The following is a 22,845-nucleotide window of genomic DNA, read 5'->3' on the forward strand; positions in this document are numbered from 1 at the left end:
CAGAAAAAAATAAACCACAATTTCGGAAAATCAATTTGGTTTTATATGAGGAAGATTCACAACAAAAGCTATCTATCTATTTAGGAGACTCGTAGAAGGATTTAGAAAGAACAAGAAGCACCTTCATGTGGTCTTTATTGACATCCTAGCGATTTAATCATCTTTTGTTAGGGAAGAGAAGTGTTTCAAGTAAATATGTTGACACAAGTAAAGATATGTATGATGGTGTGGTGGCTAGTGTATGAATTGCTAGGGGTCAAGGTAGTGAATTCCTAATTTCAGTTGGGTTTTGTCAAAGATCAGCTTTAAGCCCTTATTTCTTTGCGTTTATCTTGGATGAGTTAACCAGGGACATCTAAGATGAGGTTCCTTAATGCATGTTTTTGCTAATGACATTGTTTTGGTTAATGAAACAAAAGCTGGAATTAATGTCAAACTGAAGATATGGAGATGAACCTTGGAATCAAAAGATTTTAAGATGAGTATAACGAAGGAGTATATGGTGTGTAACTTTAATATCTCCGGGACGGATAATGAGGGGGTGAAAATTGATGAATGAAGATTAAGCAAAGTGATCATTTTAGGTATCTAGGATCAATCATTCGTAAGGAAGGTGAAATTAAAGATGATGTCTCTAGAGAATTAAAGTAGGATGGATGAAATGCGGAGGTGTATCTGCAATATGTGTTATGTGATTGCCAGATTACTTTAAAGCTTAAAGGAAAATTTTACAAGATAGTCATAAGACCGACTATGGATGTATGACATGAAGTGTTGGGCAGTGAAGAAAAGTCATATAGATAAGCTAAGTGTAGCTGAGATGAGGATGTTGAGATGGATGAGTGGCAAAACTAGGAAAGATTAAATAAAAAAGATCATATTAGAGCTGATTTAAGAGTAGCTCTGATTCAAGATAAGTTACGAGAAAGTCGTTTGAGGTGGCATTGCCATGTTCAACGGAGGCCTTCAAATGCTCCAGTTTGGAAGAGTAACTTGATTCAGACCGAAAGTACTAAAAGAGTTAGGGGTAGGCTTAAAATGACCATAGAAGTGGTGAGGAAAAACATGCATAGTTTAATAGATCTGATTGGAGGGCAAGGATCCGTGTAGCTGACTCCAATTATTTTGTATAAGATTGTCGATCCCATTTAGTTGGGATAAGGCTGAGTTGTTGTTGTTGTATATTTTGAAGGGATGTAGAGCTATAGTTAGAGTAGAATGACAAGATTGTAACTGTGTGTATGACGGAACAGTTAGAATTGCGAGTTGAGATCATCTGGATTTCCCAGATAACAAGTGAGGGAAAAAGATAAAAAAAAAAAAAAGACTTTTAAGCTTTTAAATAGGTTATCTATAAAAATTAAAAAATAAAGACTAGAGAAGGAAGCTCTTAGTGAAGGTTTGAAGGATGATGGAACAAGTCCTAGAATAACAAGGTTGTCTGCCGGGAAGGGGAGAACCAATGGAAGAAGAAGATGGTCGCCCATCTCCTTGGCTACCAGAGTCTTGAAGCAGGCACCCAACACCATTATATCATGATATATATGCTCTATTGTCTCCTGAATTCTCAACACTAAGAACTGTGTTGAGACCCTTTCCTCACTTTACAAAACTAAACTAATAGTGAGATGGTGAAGAAGGGGGGCCAGGGATAGCTAATCAATGATGATGCCTCCAGGCTCCAAATGACCAATAGAGTTCAAGCTCAACAGGGACCTATTTTGGGAAATTTGCCCAGTTATCCTTGTTATCCATTGGGTCCATGTTTAAATCAATTTTTTTTTTAAAAAACTTTGCAAGTAGTTATTGGGTTCATTTTTGTCATTTTATAAGCTTTGCAACTTGTTCGGTTGTAGGTGATGCCCAAATTACACAATGAGTTTTTAGGATAAAAGTTATCTAGAAGGAATTTCCAAAATTTAGAAAATTGATTTAAATATAAACGCCAAACCAATGAAAGTGTGGAGAATGGTATCATTCATATGATTATAATACAAGAGAGAAAATAATAAAGAACCTCATATGAGAGAAAAATAGTAATTTTGCGTTATTGGAAAAAAGATAGTGCAAATTACTATCACTGCTCTATACTTGCCCTATATTTACTCAAACTTTACTATCTCAAACTTATTTTGTGATCCCTCTGAGCCCACCATCCCACGACTTCATACGACTCTCGCCTGTCCTCAGAGCATCTCTCCCTCCCCCAACCTCACCATCCACCTTGCCTCCCAACCTCGCCTGTCCTCAGAGCATATCTCCCTCCCCCAACCTCACCATCCACCTTGCGTCCCAACCTCGCCCTCACCTTTTTTCCCCACCGCCGCCCCTGCCTCCTGACCCCAACCATCGGAATTTTTTTTTTGGGAAATGCAAAACATCGGATTATGACAAAATATTGACACAGTAGTATTTCAGGTGACCCCTTGTGAGAAAATCAAATCTAATCGACATCACAGGAAAGAAACAGATCGCACCACATTGCTCTTTGCTGACTGTTGTGGTGTGGAATGAGCAGCTTGATTACCTAACCTTGAACATATGCATTACATAAGAACTATAAATTAACAGAGTTTACTTAAAAACCAAAAGATTTCAGCTTATAAGTTTTACAATAGGATCAATGCAGACACAGGATTAGCTAAAGCCATTCAAGTCAGCAATCAAAACTAAAAAGAAAGTAGAAGCTGAATTAAGCAGACTACAAAAGCAGAGACTAGGCTCCAATTCTAAAAGAAGGATTCTACCAAAAAAAAATTTAAAAGAAGAAAACTATTTCAAAAGCATGTGAAACTAGTCATTTCTTCTTCTGAGAAAGTTAAATTTTTTCTTATTTTTTTAAAGTAAGGTCCGTTTGATTACAAAGGAAATACAAATAATTTTTTTTTAAAAAATATATATATTTTTCAGAAAAAATTATGGAGGAAGTTTTCATACATGGCCGTGTAAGCATGCACGGTCTTGTCTCCTCTCACAAAGAGTTGGAAAAGTCATAAACCCCCACCCATTAATTAATGCCTTGAAACTCTCACCCTCTCACATACACGGCTGTGTAAGCTGTGTATGAAAACTTTCCCCAAAAAGTATTTTTGGTGTTTAGTTGCAAGTAAATTCAAATATTTCCTATAAAGAGTGAAATCTCTTTACAAGAAATACAAATATTTCTCTTCACTTCCCTTTCATTGCAACCAAACGGAGCCTAAGGAAAAGTAATTTCGGGCGGTTTTGGGGATGCCAATTCATATGCCTGGACAGGGACAATCATGAATTCTGCGTGGCTCCTACCCTTTATTATTGGCAAGAGGAACGACAAATTTTATTTTATTTTGGGTAGAAAGAGGAACAGCTTTGTTGAATCTATGTAATCCTACTTATTTCTACATCAACGAAAGAAGGATGCTCATGTGCATCATGTTGATCGGGTTGGGTTAGCACCCCATGTCTCTCTCCTTATCAAATCGCATCCTTAATGGTTCCATCCATTGCTTGTGACCTTCACATTACTCAGATGGAAGTGGTTACCACATCACGATCAGTTGTGATGGAATGATGAATTTTCCATATCTTAAGACTCTTTTGGATCTTTTATCCAGAAACAATCTGCAACCTCCATTTTCTTTTTTTTTGGAAGGGGCGGGGGGGGGGGGGGGGAGAATCTGCAAGTTCCATCTTTGACCAGAACAATGAAATTGATTTCCACAAAAATTAATATGAGATAACTTGCACATTCTACAAGATAATAAGATGTCAAAGTGGTAACTTACAAGAGCAGAGCAGGGCAGAGCAGAGGATCAGGAATTCTACAACAATAAGGCGAGAGAAATTGAGAGGAAGAATGGAGCTTTAAACCAGCACTATAAGAAACAGTAAACGGAAACACAAACATTAACAACTTGCGATGAGGGCAATTATCTGGAACAAGTACATTAGGCTTCCATTAAAAACTCATCCTCCCATGATCAAATACCCTATAAGCCTTGGGGTTCACAATGTTTGAGGGTATATTGATACCATCTACACCTAGGCTCAGAGTTCATTCCTTAGCAAATTGATCAAAAATACTTAAAGGGAAATTTACACATACCACCCCTAAGGTTTGATGAAAGGATATTTTCACCTCCAGTTTTAGAAAATTTTGCATACCCTTGAGGTTTACAAATGATAACAAATAAGCCCATTCCATCAATTCATGACTAACACTATTAAAAATAAGACTTGAACTGACAAAATTACCCTTCCAAGAAGAATTCCAAAAAAAAAAATAAAAACAAAACAAAACCTGGAAGTCATCTTCCCCAAAATCGATTGGGGAAGATGAGTTGCAGCCTGAAATTTCCCCCATTTCTCGGTGCTAATGTTGACGGCGCGGAGTACAGAGAGCTTGCCATGGTCGAGTCCAGGATAAGCTCGGAAACCGTACTGTGCAAGGGCAGGGCCGAGAGCGGCGTCGACTACAAACTCTAGGCGCTGGTAGGAAGGGGAATCTTTATAGGAGTGGGTCAAGGCCTCCTGGACGAGAGTCTTGTCTCTGAATCGGTAGCAGAGGAGACCTTCCACAACTGCCACTGCTTCTCTCATGTTCATGTCCACTGCTGCCATTTCCATGGTATTGATGATGGTGAGTCTTTGCGTTCGTATCCATCCATGGTATAGAAACGAGCGAGGATCTCGTAATACCCTTCATCTTCATCTTCATCTTCATCTCTATCAACAATCGAAGCAGGGACTTTATGAGAGATTTGGCAGTGTAAACTAGAGCATATAGAGTGAATAACCCCATAGCTATCTCAAAAATATTGGAGGAAGATGCTTCCATCGGATCAACTAATGAAGAAATTGCAGAGGCGCCCTTTTGAGATCAAGCTGTGCCAATATCGAAACCAGAGTTGGAACTGTGGCGTCCTTCCTTCCTTCAGGACCTCCACTGCGTCGATACCACCAGCGTACCCGTCTGCCACTCTCTCATTTCTACGTCTGCAATGCGACAGACTCTAATAAATCGAAAACCAAAAGAACCCCGAAAAAGAAGTACACAAACCTAAGTAAAATTCAAGCAATCGAAAAAGGGAAGAAACACAGAACAGAACAAAGTGAAACCCATCGAAGAATACCTAATTCGTCACTCCAACAGCTTAACGGTCGATAACCAAAAGAAAAAGTTCAGATCTTCAACCGGAATACGAACATCGATCCATAAAAAAACGCGGTAGTCATGGAGACATCGATGCCTTCACCCTTATGTCGCATCTCTGAAAACCCTAGAATCAGAAGAAGCAGAGAAAGGTGGAGAGGGGAACGAGGCAGTTATAAGTTGGGGAGAATGAGACGAAGGTAAGTCTTCTGATATCCACCGGCGACATCACCATCATTCCCTTGCTCTGAATCAGTGAGTAAATTACAAGAGTTTCAGGCTGCAACTCATCTTCCCCAATCCATTTTGGGGAAGATGAATTGTAGGTATTTTTTTTTTTTTTTTTGGGTTCTTCTTAAAAGAGCAATTCCATCAATTCAAATCTTATTTTTAACAATATTAATCACAGAATAACCTTATTTGTTACCGTTTGCAAACCTTGGGGACACACAGAATTTTTCAAAATTGAAGGTGAAAATATCCTTTTGTCAAACCTCAGGGGTGGTATGTGTAAATTTCCCATACTTAAAAACAAACTTCCTTATATATGCAAGAACAAAAAAAGGTCAAAGTTCTTTCCTTGGCATATTGATGAAGAATACTTAAAAGCAAACTTCCTTATATGCAAGAACAAAAAGGGATCATTCTCACAAAAATTGTGCTTGTGCCTTGAAAAAATCCAAAATCACTGTTGTTCGACTTCACACAAACACCATAACTAATAAAAAGCTTTAATCACGGTTCTGGTTCTCACCAAAACTATGTCAAAACAATCACATTACTCAAAACATAAAGACCAGTGTAAGAACAACTCTCGTATCTCGTGTCCCAAGAAAGGCAGCAATCAAAATCATCCCTTCACAGTCACAATCTTGATTATGGAAGAAGACTCAACTCGGTGCAATGCAACTACTGCATCACCAACCTTGCATAGTCCCTTTCCCATTGCATGTTTAAGGGCAAAGTCTAATATTTCCTCTGTTGATTCCGCATCAGTTGCCCTTGTAGATCCTGCAGTCAAAACAGGAACCAACCCCCGGAAGATAAGACTATGCCTTCCTGGATATTCATCGCTGACTGTCCAATCAAAAGTATCTGTCTGCATCTCAGGAACCACCACAGACAATATTGGCATTGAAGGCCTGTACTTGGCCACCAGCTTTGCAGTGGTGCCTCCTCTGGTTAGAACCAAAATCAGAGTTGCTTTTGTAGAGTTGGCTGCCCGCACTGCTGAAGATGCCAAGCTCTCCAATGGGCTCATGGGCACTGGTGCAGATTCCATAGCCCGTTTAAACACTGCTCCATAATCAATGGAGGACTCAGCTTCTATGCAAATCTTGGCCATGGTTCGCACAGCAAGTTCAGGATAAGCCCCAGCAGCTGTTTCCCCACTGAGCATAACACAATCTGTGCCATCAAGCACTGCATTAGCAACATCGGTTGCTTCAGCTCTTGTAGGCCGTGGAGACTTGATCATGGACTCCAACATTTGAGTAGCAGTAACTACAGGCTTCCCTTGCATGTTGCATTTGTAGATCATAGCTTTCTGGGCTAAGAATATCTTCTCAATAGGAATTTCCATTCCTAGATCACCTCGTGCCACCATAAAAGCATCCGAATTGGCCAATATATCATCAAAATTAGCCACCCCTTCTTGATTTTCAACCTAAAACATCAAACAAATGAAGGCATCATCATCATCATCAGGATCTGAGATATTGACAACAGTTACACAGCCACAGCAAATTATAAGGTCACGAAAGGGTCACAAGTCCCACGCTAGCAAAGATATGTAAAGTAAGAGAGAGGAGAGAAATTAAAGAAAATGACATCAGATCGGATGGGCAATCATCTGAATTTGGTTTATTTTGACAAAAACTCCTCCTAAGCATGACCATCAAATGGTGATTTTCTCATCTTGACTTTATATAACCGGTTTTCAAATTTCTTTCTAAGAGATTTAAGAACCTCCCACATACCTTTGACATGAGAAGGATTGACTTTGCGTGCTCGCCCAGTAGATTTCGAACCTCCACAAGGTCTGAACCCTTGCGAACAAAGGATAAAGCAATCATGTCAATCTTATTTGGAATCCCCCACTGCATTATGTCCTCTGTATCTTTCTCAGTAAGAGTGGGGAGGTCAACAATAACCCCCGGGAGATTTACATTTTTCCTCTCACCAAGAAGAGCAGTATTCTCACAGCGGCATCGAACCAAACCCAGATCCTTGTCACAAGACAGGACAGTGAGTGTGATTGTGCCATCAGCACACAATATCACACTTCCTGGGTTCAAATCCTCTGCTAATTTTTTGTAACTCATGCTGATCATATTCTCATCGCCCTTGATGCTATAATCCGTGGAGACAGTGATCTCTTGACCCTTCTCTAGTTTGATGGGCTTGCCATCGTTCAGAAATCCAGTACGAATTTCTGGCCCCTGTAATTTCATAAAGAAAAGGTTTAGAACATCTGAAAGAACAAGAAAATCAATTAGAACTATGAGCAAAGAGAACAGGGAAGATTGATATGATGCCACACAGAACTATTCAGATCTCCAGGTATTGGGTGTCTCAAATCTTACAGTCGTGGGACCTGGATTGGGAGTTACAAGATGGTAATTCAGGAGAGGCAAATAAATGACTCCGATCACAGATCACACGGCTGTTTGGATCATCACAAGGGTCCAAACACAGCCTTGAAGTATGATGATGGCGATGTAACTGAATTATGTAATGGCCAAAGGAAGAAATAACGGAATAAAACAAAACGGACGGATCAAAATGGGGGAATGGAACAGTAAAGCTATCAGTGAACAGATCACAAAAAAAAAACATCAAAACAGAGGACAAAAACACAAAACTGCAGGAGAGCCCCAGAAAAAGGAAAAGACAAAAGCCCGGAAATGAAAACCATAGAGAGTAAGAGATCATCAACAACAAAAATAACCCAAAAGAGAGATCAAAAGAGAAATCAACATAAGTCAACAGGGGAAAAAATTAATAAATAAGAACAACCCATGCTGATGGGTAAAAGATGCAGGTAGAATGAAACCTTAGTGTCCAACATAACCGCACAGAGAATCCCAGTGTTTCCCATGGCTGTCTTGAGATTCTCTAGGGTTTCCTGATGATACTCGTGAGATCCATGTGAGAAGTTGAAGCGAGCGACGTTCATACCGGCCTGGAGAAGGTTTTCGATCATGGGGATGGATCTAGAAGCAGGACCCAACGTACAGACGATCTTAGTCTTGGGTCTCATCACGTTCTCGACCGCCATTGTTGTTGTCAGAGGAATACCTGAGAGAAACCAGGGAAGAATAACAGAAAGAAAAGAAAACACCAAAAGAGAGACAAAACCAAAAAACAGTTTTGCTGTGTCTGAAACCTAAAGTCTCTCTATAAATGAGACTCCGGAGTCCGGAGGGCCAAACCGAACGAGAGGCCCACTTTGTGCCGTCAAAAAGTCTACTCTCTAGACTCAAAAACAACTCCCTCCTAAGAAAAGAAAGTTGAAAGTTGAAAGGTGGAGTTGCGTGTTAGTCCCGTTTTCAGAGTATTATATTTACCAAAATAAGTTTTCAGAGTAAGATGACATTTTAGAATAAAATTAGTAATAACAGAAGAATATGTCCTTAGGAAAATAGATAAAGAATAGCAGAACCTTCTTCTCAGTGTTTCACAGATCTGTGACTTTTCTAGCCATTTTTTTTTGGCCTGTCGAGGATCATCAGGGAGATGAAACCTTCGGCACCAAATTTTCCTGAACCATAAGGCCTAGGGGTGATTCTCAAATTCTCAACCACCCTGCTGCATGCCAATTGGACAGGCAAATATCCTTCTTCTTTTTTTAATGCAAAAACCCCACGTAGGAGGCAAAATTTTATTCTTCTTCCTGAAGGGCCAGGCCCATGCCCCTGCTCCTAGCCATAGAATCGTGCAAAATGACCATTGTATCCCAAAAATTTCCATTTTTTCATGGGGATGTAACGGTCATTTTGCACACCCATGTGTTTGTGCGTAGGGGCATCGGTAGTATTATTCAATACAAATTAAAACAAGTATTTAGTATGGTATGGTGTATTTATAGTATTACATCCATAGTGATATTGTTTTAATATCAACTCGTTTTTTTTTTTTTTTTGGTAATATCAATTCGTTACAGATATCTCATATCGATACCATACCGAATTTATTAGGTACGATTCAATATAGATAATTCAATACATAAATGGTTTATGTATTCAAAACTCGATACACATTGACACCCTTAATTGTTAGCCTATAATGATATTTTGTTATCCTTATGCCATGTAAGATGGTGACAATTCCCTGTAACAAGGCATGGTTACACTAACATTAATACTTATGATAAGGGTAATTTACACATATCACCCCTGAGGTTTGACGAAAGGATAATTTTACCCCTCCCCATTTTGAAAAATTCTGAGTACCCCCTTAGGTTGGCAAACAGTAACAAATAAGCCTATTCCGTCAGTTCATGATTAACAGTGTTAAAAATAAGATATGAACTGACAAAATTATCCTTGTAAGAAAAGAAAAACAAAAAAATAAAAAACCTACAACTTATCTTCCCCAAATCGCACCATCCCTTTCTCTCCTTCTTTCTTCTCGTGGGCTATACTTACCTACACATATCCTTTTCTCTCTCTCTCTCTCTCTCTCTCTCTCTCTCTCTCTACCAGCCCTTTTAAAGCTCGACGGGCCTTCTTGGCCTGCAACAAACACTACAAATTAAGTAACAAGTAGAGAAGGTGAATATGAATCTGAAGGTAAACCCTGCTAATTCTCTGTGCAGACATATCTACAAGCACCCATCGACCTTAAAGCAAACCAGGATTTCAAAGGACGAAATAAAAGAATGGAGTAGTAGAAGAAGTTAAATTCGCCTCATTTCTAGCCCTTTTCAAGTTTAAAGGCGAAAAAAATCACAAACTCACTTACCTTACCAAATATCCCTTGAAGACAGTCTGAATCTTCATTGCAGCCCACTTCTCCCGTCCACCACCAAACATAATCCCTCTACCCTGGCTAGTAAGTCTCACCACGGCAAATTGATTATCCCATCACGGGTCACCGTCCAAACATGAACCCACGAAACCGAACTTTTCTGATAGGTGCCTTCAACGAGAACGGTAGAGCCAATAGCGGTGAAGGTAAGAGGTAAGAATACGAAGGGCTTGTCTGCAGAGGCACCAGTGAGCAATCGCATCATATGTTGGTGTGAAGGGGGAGTCATGGAACCACCACTCGATGTCTGATGCGAGCAGGCGGTGCACTGTCTTCACGTCTCTCGTGTTTAAGGCTTCATATAGGGCTTGAACCACACTTATACTACTGGATTCTGATCCTTCTGCCTCCAGAATTTCTACCGAGTTAGCAAGTGCTGGCACAGGCACAGTAGCCTAAGAACAACCCTGAAAAGTAAAGAGAACAGAACACACCAAAATAAACAAACGAGTATTCTCTATCAAAGCTCAAGAGAGACAGAATATAAAGAAAAGAAAGACACATCTTAATTCTGGCGGAAGAAAAAGGCAAAAAGAGAAGAGGTAGAGAGAGAGAGAGAGAGAGAGAGAGAGAAAGAGAGAGAGAGAGAGGGAGAAGGATATATAAAGGTAAGTATAGCCCTTGAGACGAAAGGAGAGAAGGATGCCTGCAACTCATCTCCCCCAATCGATTTGGGGAAGATGAGTTGCAGGTTTTTTTTTTTTTTTTTTTTTTTTTTCTTGTAAGGGTAATTTTGTCAGTTCACCTCTTATTTTTAACATTGTTAGTCATGAACTGACGAAATTGGCTTATTTGTTACTATTTGCAAACCTCAGGGGGTATGCAGAATTTTTCCAAACTGGGGGGTAAAATTATTCTTTCATCAAACCTCAGGGGTGGTATGTGTAAATTACCCAGGTCAAAAATTGTTAATTTTTTTTTTATATTCTAAATGTAAAAATATCAAATCTGACATAAATTGAAAAAGATTGAGTCATTTTTTTTTTTTTGGTTGAAAAAAAGAATGAGTTCTATTTATCATTAAAATTTAGATCCCACTTTACCTACAATGTGAGGATATTGCAATTTTTATTTTGGTGTGCATGGATATTGCAGTTGGAACCATATTGAGATGGAATCCCACATGTTGGCTCAGTCTTGTTGAAAGTGAAAGGGAAGGGAAGTAAAATTGATTTTAACAAGAAAAAAGAGATTTTTATAATTATGATAGTGACATGGTGTAACTTACGGAAAATTATCACCTCCAGTTTGCTGACCGGTCCAGTTCCCCAGTTCCTCTAATAGGGGGATGGTGGACCCCACCCGGGCAGGGTGTTTGGGCATGGGTAGAGAGGTCATTTCAGCCCCCCTTTGTTAGAGGAACTGGGGAACTGGGCCGGTCAGCAAACTGGAGGTGATAAAGATCCGTAACTTACTTGAAATTCTTACTATATTTGATAGGAAAATTTACATTTATCACCTTTGGAATTTCAAAAATTACATATGTACCCCTGAATACTCTGTTAGTTTTGGAAAAAATGATAATTTTGCCCTTTCTTTTATATAAATAAACTCATCCCACCACACCCTTGTTACAACGACCTTCCATTATTGAGTCGGCGAAAACGTGTTACTCCAACGGATGTTGTAGGCATCTCCAAGGACTTGCTCTCTTTTTCTATTTCTTCTCTTCTCCTCTCCTCTTTATTTCGTCCATCCCCTCCTTACAAATACAGTGTTTGTTGGAGATCAACTCCAACTCTGGACCTCCCTCTCAATCTTCAATTAAAAAATCATCCAAACCCAAATCTAGAAACCACAACTATAAAAAAAACAACAACAACAACCAGAGCATGCAATAGAAGACTTCAACCAGGTAATCGACAATGAAAGGATTTGAATCCGAGGGGTTGGTGGTGGGAGAAGCAACTGAAGAGAAACAAGAAACTGACAAATTGATAATTATGGAAAGTGTGCAGTAGAAATTAGAACGCAAGAGGTTGGAGACCAAAAGATAGTTCGTATATGAAATCCAATTTCAGATACTCTATCAAACTCTAATGCTAATCATCGATTCAAAAGCCAAAAACCTAACCCTAAATCTGAACCAACCATTTTAGGACTATGGCGTGATAAATCCAACCTTTCAGTATTTGATTGTAAGTAAACTTTTGAGGGAAAAATCTAAATACAGAGAGAGAGAGAGAGAGAGAGAGAGAGAGACAGAGAGAGACAACGTGCTCGCAGAGACCGTCGGAGAAGCTCTCTGTGTTCGGCGATGGCGAGCTATGTGTTTGGTGATGGGGATGGCAATGGTGAGCTCTATGTTCGGCTTTACCTTTTGGGATGGTGGTGTTTCAAACAAATGGGGGTAAATATGTAAAAGCACCTTCATTAAGGGTATTTAGTTAATATTTGGGCGATGACATCATCACTTAAGTGTTTTCATCTAACGGTAGGCGTACGTTTGTAAGAGTCTTTCAAAATACAAGGGAGGTTTATGAAATAGATAAAATCCCAAGGGTGATAGACGTAAATTTCCCTATTTGATAATTGTAGATTTTAGACATATTTTTTACTTTTCTGTTTATAAAATAAAATAAATTTTAATAATCAAACTTGGAATGATTTGGAGTTAATTACACATATATGTTAGATAAATGTTTCTATCTACATATATGTTTCTATTTCAATTATTACTTAATTTGCTTGTGGTCCTTTTATTTCCTTTGTAGCTCGAAGGAGCCTTATGTTAGAAGAGGAAGGTTTATAATGTTGCTCAAGGCTAAGGGTGTCAAAACATAGCACGAACCGATAAGACCAAAAAAAAAAAACCCTAATCAAATCGAACCGATCCTTATTGGATTGGTTTTGGATTGGGGTATGATGGGACCAATTGAAAATTCGGTCGCACCGAATCAACTAATATCCAAATAAAAAATCGAACCAAATGAAAACAATAAAAAATCAGCGAGTATAAGGTTATCAATAGGTGAATTGACTATCTATTGATTTCAATATTAGGGAAAACACTTCTAATTGTAAGGGGAATTATTACAAATCAAGGAGTATGAGTAAGGGTGTCAAAACCAAACCAAAACCGTTTACCAAAATTGAACCGAACCGTTTAAACCAAAATCGACAGACCATTTAGTTAAATGGTTCGGTTATGGTTTTAGAAATGACACCGTTTATTTAATCAGTTTTGTTCAATTTAAATCGATTAATCCAACGGTTTCAAACCGTATAATCCAATTAAAACCGATTATAACCAAACCGTCTAACTGTTTAAAAACCTAACAAATTTTCCTTTTTTATAAACAAAAAAGCAAAACCTAGCAAGTAATCACATTTCTTCATAAATGATTTCCTTTCTCAAAAAAAAAAAAACTAATAACTTAGAAAGTAATAAGTAATAACTATTAACTAATAATTGATATTAGTAAATAGAGTAGTAAATGTGCATAGAACCGTCTAACCGAAACCATGTAAAACCGTATAGAACCATTTAACCGAAACCGTTTACTGAACGGTTCAGGTTTTGATTATGAGACCGTTTAGTTAAACGGTTTGGTTACGGTTTCTACCCTCAAGCAGTCAAAACCGAACTGAACCAAACCGTTTAACCTAAACTGGACCGTTTAACACCCTTAAGTATGAGGTTATGAATAGGGAAAATGATTTGTAAAAATGCTTCCATTGATCTCCTTGTTCCCTATACTAGTTGGATAGTAAATAAATGATTTGATAGTAGGATTCATTTTTTTATTTCAATATTAGTTATCTTCTCTTTACAATTAATGGTAAATGATAATATGGTTTATAACAATGATTTCGTTAAAAACTCTATTTATCCATTGATTCCAATATTAGTTATCTTCCCCTTGCAATTTATTCGTCTTTGTTCGGATTACAACATGCATGAATACATCAAATCAATTTTCTTATTGATAGTTGTTTACTTGTTTGACTTGGGAAAATGAATTAAAGTTTTTATCGAATCTTTTCTCACTACAAGTTATGAATGTAAGATTTCATTGTGTTTCAAACAAAAAAAACAAACCGATTTAGACCGGTATTAACTCGATATTTAAAAACTGAAATAAACCAAAACCGTACCAGACCGAAATTGAAACCAATTAAAAACCAAAGTTTTTTAACGATTTGGTTTTGATCTCACTCATTTCGAGATCGAAACCGGACCAAACCAACCGTTTGACACCCCTACTAGTCAAGGCTCGTTAGCTCACCTTACCACTTTACCATGAATAGAAGGTTGTTTGAAGGTCAAAGAGTATTTATTAGGACACCAATATTAAATTTACTGTCTTTTTGCTTCTATTTGTTCTTCAAAATAGGAGGCAATCGGAAAAAAGAGGTTGACTATCTCCATTCTAGCTATCATTAGTTATAAGCCAAAGAATCTCATAGAAAACTTTACATTGATGAATAGGCACCTCTTAACAAAAATTATAGTAGAAACATCCAATACAGAGAAAGGTAATTGGCTAATGGTCAGTGTAATTACTTGCTACCATATAATTGTATATTACAAGTACCATAACTAATTAAATTTTATGAAGCAAAGAGAAACGAAAAGAAATTAAAAGTTTGTAGCTTGGATTATGGCAACTGGCCATGGTAGTTCTGCACTTGTGGCCTACAATATGATATCACTTCCTCTATCAAAGATGACCTAAAAGGCCAATGTATCCGGATCCTCTACTTCCACCTGCCTGTACTTCCATGTGCGCCCTACACACAATGGGGTGCATAAAGACTGCCCGAGCGCCTTGCCCGAGCGGGGGTAAGGCGGTCTTTGCTCGCGTCGTTGTGTGTAGGGCTCACATGGAAGTAGAAGCAGGCGGAAGTAGAGGATGTCGATTCATGTATTATACCCATTAATGCTGTTGCATGTACATTAATGATCTAAAGTACAATTTGACATTTAAAAAAGGGAGAAACAATGCTGCCCGGTTGCATGGCCCTTGCACCAATGTGGGGAGCCAATGAAAGGGTGTGTAGGGGCATCGGGTGGGGCAGTCATTCACCCCTTTTGTGTGTGGCCACAGGGGAACTCGACCAAGCAGCGTTCTTTTTCCCTTTTGAAAAAGAAAGCCAACACATGTCTGTCTAATTTCTTCAATGGATGAGAGGGAGCAAAATGAATAGGTGTGCTGATACAAGATGAGAATTCTCATAATTGCAGGACATCCATGCAAGAATACAAATAACAAATATGGAATATGCCTCTATGTTTTTAGGTTTTGTTGGAATTTTTTCAATAATTGTGTGGATGGTTTTGGGTCATTCTTTGGTCCAATGTTGGTCTGGTTTTTTGGTGGTTTTGGGTCATTCTTTGGTTCAATATTGGCCTGGTTTTTTGGCAGACATATCTAAGGGACATGTATCTTCAAAGAGACATATCTAAGGTTCATGTATCTTCAAAGAGACATATCCATTTGAAAAGGTGCATTCATAGCACTTGGGTTGGAATCTTTTAATCTAATCCATTGAACCAAGAGACACACCTACACCATGGGGTACCTTCAAGAGACACTTACATATGAGTGCTTGGATTAGAATCTTTTAATCCTATCCACTCATGTCAATGGACACACCCATTCCATGAGGTGTCTTGAAGGGATACATCCACCACTATAAATAGAGGTGAAATGGACGTATAGCCCAAATCATTCAATTTTAGTGGTACGATTTCAGTCAGTCAGGCATTAACAAATTCTCTAATAGTTTCAAGTGATTACTGTCTCTGCAAATCAGTAATCAGTCTAGCCTGTTTTATCTTGGGAGGCAGATTTGCTGCAACCCAATGCAGTAATAGGGTGCAAATACTGTCTTAAGGACAGAGCGTTCTCGTGCGACTCAGGCTATCTCTCCGTCCTCTCCTTCCTTTAATTTTAGTTTTTTAATAATCTTAAGACAGTATTTGATCAATGGAGGAGACAACAGTGATGAAGATACCTGGGAACGAGATCACCAAACTGGATAAATTTGATGGTTCGTTTTTCAAGCGTTGGAAAGGGAAGATGTATTTCTTTCTCACTGCTTTGCAGATTGCACATGTTCTGAATGAAGAGAAGCCAACAGCACCGACAAACACCAGTGGAGAAACTTCAAATGGAGATACACCGATACAAAAACAGCAGCGCCAGAAGTGGGAACAAGACGACTTCATGTGCAAGGGCTACATTCTCAATGGGTTGTCAAACACACTTTATGATGTGTATGAACCCAAATTTGCAGACAGCACGTCGAGAGAACTGTGGGAGGATCTCAACAAAAAGTACAAAATTGAGGATGCTGGCAACAAGAAGTTTCTTGTAAGTAAGTTATTTGATTACAGAATGGTAGGTAATAAGTCTATTATTTCATAAACTTATGAGTTGCAAGATCTCATTAATCAAATAATCTCTGAGGGTCATTCTCTTTATGAGTCTTTTCAAGTATCTACAATTATTTCTAAGTTACCTCTTGTTTAGAAAGACTGTCGAAAAGAGTTGAAACAAAAGAAAGATGTAATGACTATGCAAGAGCTGATAAAGTATATCCAAGTTGAAGAGAATTCTCACAAATTGGATAAACTTGAATTGGAGGAAAAATCTCCAAAGGCTCATGTTATAGAAAATGCATCTTCTAAGGGCAAAAAGAGAAAGTTTGATGGGAAAGGATCTGTTTCGAAAAAGAAGAAGGGTAGTTTTACTAACCCTAAAGCGACTTGCTGGAAATGCAAAAAAGCCGATCATTTCAAGAAATAGTGTCGAGTTTAGGAGAAGCAACAAAATGACCAAACCAACATTGTTGACAATGATGATAGGGCTGCTGTGATATCTGAAGCATTCACAGTTGGTGATGATGATGAATGGTGGATAGATTCTGGTGCAATCAAACACTTTGCCAAGAACAAAAATCTGTTCAAAGTTTATGAACCTATAGCAAATGGACAAGATCTCTTTGTGGGAAATTCTTCAACTATTAAGGTCATAGGTAAAGGTACAGTGGTTCTGAATCTCACCTCCGAAAAGAAGCTTACTTTGAATGATGTACTTCATGTTCCTGATATTAGGAAGAATTTAATTTCTGTAAATTTGCTTGACAAACATGGATTTAAAAATCCTGTTTAAGTCAGGGAACATCATCATGTCCAAAGGGAGAATTTATGTTGGAAAAGGTTATGCATCGAATGGCATGTATAAGTTTACTGTGATTAATGGAAATCCATCTTCTGCTTACATTGTTTCTACTTTTGATACATGACATTCTAGACTTGGGCATGTTAATTATAAGTACATGAGAAATATGGTTAAATTAGATTTATTACCGGAATGCACATCTTCTAGTCAAGACAAATGTTCTGTATGCATCAAGTCTAAAATTGCTAGGAAGTCTTTTAAGAAAGTAGAAAAGAATACACAACTCTTAGAATTGGTACATTCTGATTTGTGTGAGTTAGACGATATTCTAACTAGAGGTGGTAAAAGATATTTCATCACTTTTATAGATGACTGTTCGAAATATACATATGTATATCGGTTAAGGACTAAAGATGAGGCCTTGGAGAAATTCAAAATCTACAAAGCCGAAGTTGAAAATCAATTAAACCGTAAGATTAAAATCTTACGAACTGATAGAGGAAGGGAATATTTCTCTACTGATGATTTCTGTGAAATTTATGGAATTATCCATCAAACAACGGCACCCTATAGTCCTCAACAGAATGAAGTAGCAGAAAGAAAAAATAGGACTCTAACAGAAATGGTGAATACACTTTTACTTACTTCTGACTTACCAAAGAATTTATAGGGAGAAGCATTAATGACTGTTTGTCATATACTTAACCGTATACCCCATAAAAAGACTAATATCACTCCCTATGAATATTGGATGAAGAGAAAACCTTCTCTTTGATATTTCAAAGTATGGGGATGTAGAGCATTAGTAAGATTAACTGATCATAAAAGACCTAAATTAGGTGAAAAGATAATTGAATGTATTTTCATGGGCTATGCCCAACATAGCAAGGCCTATAGATTCCTAACGATGGAATCTACAGAGACCGTTAGCCAAAATACAATTTTAGAATCTAGAGATGCTAAGTTCTTTGAGGATTCATTCTCTAGAAAACGAAAGAATGAAGATATAAACAAGGAGGATCAAGATCCTGTTCAATCAAACTCTGAGAATAATGAGAGTGTTGAACTAAGAAGAAGCAAAAGAGTTAGAGTAGAAAAATCCTTTGGCCCAGATTTCTATCAATTCTTGGTAGAAGGAAATAGAAATAAAGTTACATATTCTTGTGTGTATAATGTTGAACATGATCCATTAACTTTTTGAAAAGCCATGAATTCTCAAGATTCTGTCTTTTGGCAAGAAGCTATAAATGATGAAATAGATTCTCTCATGGGTAATAAAACATGGGTTTTAACAGATTTACCTCCTGGATTTAAACCTTTTGGTTGTAAATAGATCTTCAAGCGAAAGTTTAAAGCTGATGGAACCATTGATAAGTTTAAAGCTAGGCTTGTAGCCAAGGGCTTTAAGCAAAAGGAAGGTATTGACTATTTCGATACATATGCTCCAATTGCTAGAATTAGTACAATTAAATTGTTAATTGCTTTAGCATCGATTAATAAACTTGTTATACACCAAATGGATGTTAAAACTGCTTTTCTAAATGGAGATTTAGAAGAAGAAGTTTACATGGAACAACCTGAAGGGTTTGTTTTGAAAGGCCAGGAGAGTAAGGTTTGTAAATTAGTCAAATCTTTATATGGTCTAAAACAAGCTTCTAAGCAATGGCATGATAAATTTGACCAAAAGGTTATAGCAAATCACATGTGGATAATACAGCTTTTGGATTGATAGAATTCTACAGCTATTAGATTGATAGACTCCCTGATTTTATTCTTTAATTCATTCTTTCCATATTCTTTTGATTTGATTTTCTTACCTTGTATAGATTCATTCTATCTTGTATATAAATGTAAAGTCATATCAATGAAATAGACAAGTAATTCACACAATCTGATTCCAATTTTAATATGGTATCAGACTAATCCGATCCTCTCACCACTCATCTCCTACATCATCTTCTTCTTCCTCATTTCATCTCCATGGATCCCACCGAGGCTGCTGCCCAAGCTACCGCCGAGGCTACTGCTGCCCAGGCTGCTGCTCCCCAGGCCGCTGCTTAGGCTGCCTCCTTGCAAACCACTGATTTGGATGGGTCCTCCCCATTCTTTATCCACCACTCTGACAACCCCGGTGCTGTGCTGGTTACCCAACCTCTGAAGGGCGACAATTACCCCACCTGGAGCCGCGCCATGCACATGGCTCTTGAGGCCAAACATAAGCTGGGTTTTATTGATGGTTCTATTCCTCAACCTGATGCAACCTCCCCTAAGTTTCTTCTCTGAAAGCGTTGCAACAGCATGGTCCTTTCATGGATCGCAAATTCCCTGGACACCGACATTGCACATAGTGTCCTTTATGCCTCTTCTGCCCATGAGGTTTGGGTCGACCTTCACGATCGCTTCTCTCAAAAGTATGCCCCACCCATCTTTGAGATCCGTCGTTCCATTTCCAACCATCACCAAGGCGCGTCCTCCTTGGCCACTTACTACACACTTCTCAAAGGTTTTTGGGACGAGCTTGCGTCCTATGACTCTTATCCAGCATGCACCTGCGGTGTTCTTCAACACCATTCTGAACTACTTCAGCGCGATCGCCTTCTTGAATTTTTGATGGGTCTTAATGATTCATACACTTCGATCCGCAGCCAGCTACTTCTGATGGACCCGCTACCTTCCATCAACCTTGCATATTCTCTATTGCTCCAAGAAGAACGCCAACGCTCCATACTGGCGGCACCTGAACCATCTCTTACTCAATCGGCCCTTGCTGCACAGGGCCGTCCCAACAATAAATCTGGCCGCCCTAAACCTCATTACCACTGTGATTTTTGTGGTCTTGATGGTCACTGTGAGTCCTATTGCTTCAAGAAACATGGGTACCCACAGAAGAACTCCGCTAAGGCTGCCGCGCCTACTACATCCAACCCAGTTCGCTCTCTGCAGGCCTCCATGGTCGATGTTCCTACTATGCCTGCTCCTACCTTCACCACGGATCAGTATAATCAGATCCTTGCACTTATTCAATCTGGTAATATGACTCCCTTGGCCAATGCCGCAGGTAATATTGCCCATTCTAATATTTGGATTATCGATTCGGGGGCCATGCACCATATGGCATCTGATTTCTCTCTTTTTCAGTCACACACCATCAAGCCTTATACCTCTCCGATCACCTTGCCCACTGGGCATCGTGCTTCGGTCACCCATATTGGCACTTGTCTTCCCGTTCCTACATTGCCATTACAAAATGTTCTTTTTGTTCCCTCTTTTAATTTTAATCTCATCTCTGTCAAACAACTTGTTCAATCACTTAATTGTTCAGCCATATTCACTACTACTCATTGTTTTTTCCAGGACCTACAAACGAAGGAGACGATTGGACTGGGTAAGGCTCATGGAGGTCTATACATCTTGGATGATGCAAATACCCCACCCCTTGCCGCTTTTACCACTTCCCCCACCCCAAGTCTTTGGCATTATCGCCTTGGACACCCCTCAAACGATGTTTTTCAGCTTTTAAATAACATTGCCCCTAAAATAACTATATCCAATAAACATGTTTGTCATATTTGCCCTTTAGCTAAGCAGACCCGTTTACCTTTTCCAAGGAGTGTGATCTCATCGATTAAATGTTTTGACTTAATACATTGCGATATTTGGGGGCCATACGTTGTTCCCGCCCGATGTGGTGCACATTTTTTTCTCACCATTGTTGATGATTTCTCTAAGTGCACTTGGGTTTACTTACTAAACCATAAGTCTGATGCTTGGCCACAATTGCAGAATTTTTTCTCAATGATACACTCCCAATTTGGGAGCCAAATAAAACAGATCCGATCCGACAATGGTCGGGAATTTTTTAACCATGCTTCCCACCAATTTTTCAACACCCATGGAGTTATCCATCAACATAGTTGCGTTGACATCCCTCAACAAAATGGGGTTGTCGAACGCAAACATCGCCACCTCCTCAATGTTGCTAGGGCCCTCTCTTTTCAAGCCCACCTCCCATCGGAATTTTGGGGTGACTGCATCCTCACCGCCACACATCTTATTAACCGCTTACCCACCAAAGTTTTACACCACAAATCACCCATTCAGGTCCTCACCAACAAACCACCAGTTTACAATCACCTTCGGACTTTTGGGTGCCTTTGCTATTGCCACACCCACAATTCGATCAAAAATAAATTTGATCCACGAGCCTCTCCATGCGTTTTTATTGGTTACCCATATGCTCAGAAGGGCTACAAGGTCTATGACCTCTCCACTCGCAAAGTATTTGTCAGTCGAGAAATCACATTCTATGAAGCCATTTTCCCATTTCATACTAACTCTACCCATTCCGACCCCCGCAGCCTTCCCTTACCAGTGATGGATTCCACCACTGATTACCCAATACCCATGCCATCACCCACACCGCCGGTTCCCAACCCTCCACCTGCACCTGTTGCACCAGTTCCCCAACCCAATCTAGACCCACCTCCACTTGTCCCCCCACCACCCGAACCCACTCTACCTCCAGTAAATCCACCACCCACGCCCCCCTCCACCCCCAATAATCCCTCTCAGATGCTCCCTAAGAACCCTACAACAGCCATTGCATCTCAAGGACTACCAGTGTTCAGTCGCTACCCACCCTTCGTTTCCTTCCGCTGCAGGAACTCTCTCTCCCACCATTTCTCTCATTTCTTATCATATGCTCTCACCCTCTCATTTTCAGTTTATCAGGTCACTCTCTACCATCAAGGAGCCAACTAGTTTTTCAAAGGCTTCTCTATCCCCAGATTGGAAGGAGGCAATGCAGGCTGATTTCAAGGCTCTTGAGCTTAATAACACATGGCTTCCTGGCAGTGGTTCGCAAAGCTCTCCACGGCACTTATTCGCCTAGGTTTCACCCAATCCAAGGCTGATTACTCATTATTTTTTCAAGGTCGAGATGCATCTGCTATCTATATTCTAGTGTACTTTGATGACATCCTTATCACCGACCCAAACACCAGTGCCATTGTTGCCCTCAAAGTAACCTTGCATCAGCAATTTCGCCTCAAGGACCTTGGCCCAGTCAAGTACTTTCTAGGCGTTGAGGTGGCCCGGTCTCGCCATGGCATATTTCTAAATCAGCGACAATACACCTTGGACATTCTTTCGGATATGAATTTTACAGAGGCCCGACACACAGCTTTCCCTATGGAACAACACCTCAAATTATCTACATCCGAGGGTGAGTTACTCGCTGATGCAAGTCCATACCGCCGGTTGATTGGTCGGCTGATTTATCTCACTATCACACGGCCCGATATAGTTCACAGTGTTACACTATTGAGCCAATTCATGCATCAGCCCCGCCAACCCCACATGGACACTGCAACTAGGCTTCTTCGGTACTTGCACAGCACGGTCGGACAAGGCATCTTACTCTCCTCTTCTAGCACTCTCACATTACGCGCTTATTGTGATTCCGACTGGGCTAGTTGCCCTGAGACCAGACGCTCCACCAGCGGCTATATGATCATTCTATTAGATTAATTCCTAATAAAGAGAATTGTATAT

The 22,845-nt window shown here is 39.3% G+C and overlaps 1 protein-coding gene and 1 long non-coding RNA gene across 3 annotated transcripts; both read right to left on the minus strand.

Moving 5' to 3' along the window:
- Positions 1 to 4,463: 4,463 nt before the first annotated feature.
- Positions 4,464 to 21,704, minus strand: LOC122642495. The gene is made up of 3 exons (XR_006330054.1): positions 21,695 to 21,704; positions 10,611 to 10,617; positions 4,464 to 4,624 (listed from the first exon to the last, which is right to left on the minus strand). It is a non-coding gene; the product is annotated as an uncharacterized LOC122642495 (long non-coding RNA).
- Positions 5,776 to 8,477, minus strand: LOC122642494 (pyruvate kinase, cytosolic isozyme-like). 2 transcript variants are annotated; one of them, XM_043835989.1, is made up of 4 exons: positions 8,312 to 8,477; positions 8,187 to 8,233; positions 7,111 to 7,572; positions 5,776 to 6,797 (listed from the first exon to the last, which is right to left on the minus strand). In XM_043835989.1, exons 1-4 carry the CDS (start codon positions 8,409 to 8,411, stop codon positions 5,982 to 5,984), a joined length of 1,425 nt encoding a protein of 474 aa, XP_043691924.1. In that variant the 5' UTR covers positions 8,412 to 8,477; the 3' UTR covers positions 5,776 to 5,981. The 2 variants fall into 2 exon arrangements, with proteins under 2 accessions (XP_043691924.1, XP_043691923.1); XM_043835988.1 differs by having other exon boundaries at positions 8,187 to 8,477.
- Positions 21,705 to 22,845: the final 1,141 nt, after the last annotated feature.

This window comes from Telopea speciosissima, chromosome 10 (assembly GCF_018873765.1).
Source record: "Telopea speciosissima isolate NSW1024214 ecotype Mountain lineage chromosome 10, Tspe_v1, whole genome shotgun sequence".
NCBI classification, from domain to species: domain Eukaryota; kingdom Viridiplantae; phylum Streptophyta; class Magnoliopsida; order Proteales; family Proteaceae; genus Telopea; species Telopea speciosissima.